General features: G+C 59.2%; 1 protein-coding gene across 1 annotated transcript in view; it reads right to left on the bottom strand.

Annotated features, from left to right (window-relative positions):
• The window catches only part of USF2 (upstream transcription factor 2, c-fos interacting), a 12386-nt gene that overhangs the window by 9007 nt on the left and 2049 nt on the right, over positions 1 to 1330 (bottom strand). The window contains exons 2-4 of the mRNA XM_011948929.1: positions 1085 to 1317; positions 501 to 651; positions 291 to 378 (exon numbers count right to left, since the gene is read on the bottom strand). Coding sequence (XP_011804319.1) covers positions 291 to 378; positions 501 to 651; positions 1085 to 1317 — 472 coding nt within the window. The remainder of the gene's footprint in view (positions 1 to 290; positions 379 to 500; positions 652 to 1084; positions 1318 to 1330) is intronic.

The following is a 1330-nucleotide window of genomic DNA, read 5'->3' as shown; positions in this document are numbered from 1 at the left end:
CCAGGATGGTCTCGATCTCCTGACCTCGTGATCCGCCCGTCTCGGCCTCCCAAAGTGCTGGGATTACAGGCTTGAGCCACCGCGCCCGGCCAAAAATTATCTTTTTAAGGTAAATCTGTGTGCAGAAACGAGATGATACTTTCTTTACGTGCACTAAAGAAGTAGAAACAGGCAAAGAAAAAAAATTACACCATGTGCCCGCTTCATGCTAACTGCCCAGCTTCTACTCCAGAAACCCCTCCCTTCCTTCAGTTCCATTGCCAGGCCCTCCTGGTGTCCCCTGCACATACGGAGAGTAGGGGTGTGTCCGGGGGGCGATCGTCCTCTGCGTTCCTGTCTGAAGCACATCCTGGGGCGTCATCATGACGTAGAACTGGCCTGCAGGGATAGTGGGGGTTAGTGGCAAGACAGGGTGAAGTCAGAACTGGTTGCAGGGGCTTCCCTCCCTGCTGGGCCCGTTGCCTCCCCGACCTGCCAACCTGGCTTCTTCCTCTCCTCACCTCCAGCCTGCAAGCTCTGGTCTGTGGTCTGTACGGACACAGCCGTAGTATCTCCCACACTAGACGCTGGGAAATAGGCGAATCGTGCCTCCCCGCTGACAGCCTCGGCCGCCGGGCTGCCACCATTGCTGAAGGGATTTTGGATCACAGCCTGGGGAGTAGGAGAACAGAGACTACCCTTAGCTTTTTCTGTTCCTCTATCCCGTCCCCTCATTGCTGTGCTTGGGGTTTACTGCATTCTCTGCAATTAGCAGGAGTGGGAACTCCTTCTGCGAGGAGCATTCTGTCCTGTGTCTCAGACAGCTCTGGAACATGGCAGGAGGTCAGCGATCACTTGCTGAGCCAATCCGTTTTGCACTCTAAGAAACTTTCCTCTTAGACACATCATTCCCATTTTGCAGAAAAAAAAATTCCAAGAGCACCGTCCCCAGGTTTCAAGGTGCACAACAGGGATCTGACCCCATGCAGCCTGAGGCTTGAAGGCAGCATCCCCTGGGTGACACCTGCCCCACCCCCGGGGATCCCCAAGAGCAGAGCCAGTGTCCCCTCTCCACCCCCCCGTCCAGGGGTGGCAGGGCACCTACCAGCGGGAAGGGCGCTGCAGGACCTGGGGGCACAGAGGCAGCGGCGGGGCCCGGGCGCTGGGCTGCCCCGTCCACACCCACCTGGGTCACAGCCTGCTGCCCCCCTGCGAAGGCAGCGGTGGACACCACGCTGACGGCGCCAGTCGTGTCGCCCTGGCCGTCCAGCTGACCATCAGTCACCTGGACTACGCGGTATGTCACCTGCAGGGGGCGGCAGAGCGGCGAGGCCGGCGCTGGGGCCAGGTC

Source organism: Colobus angolensis, unplaced genomic scaffold (assembly GCF_000951035.1).
Source record: "Colobus angolensis palliatus isolate OR3802 unplaced genomic scaffold, Cang.pa_1.0 Scaffold107, whole genome shotgun sequence".
In the NCBI taxonomy this organism is placed as follows: Eukaryota; Metazoa; Chordata; class Mammalia; order Primates; family Cercopithecidae; genus Colobus; species Colobus angolensis.
Note: the sequence above shows the minus strand (reverse complement) of the source record. Positions and strands in the feature narration are given on the sequence as shown.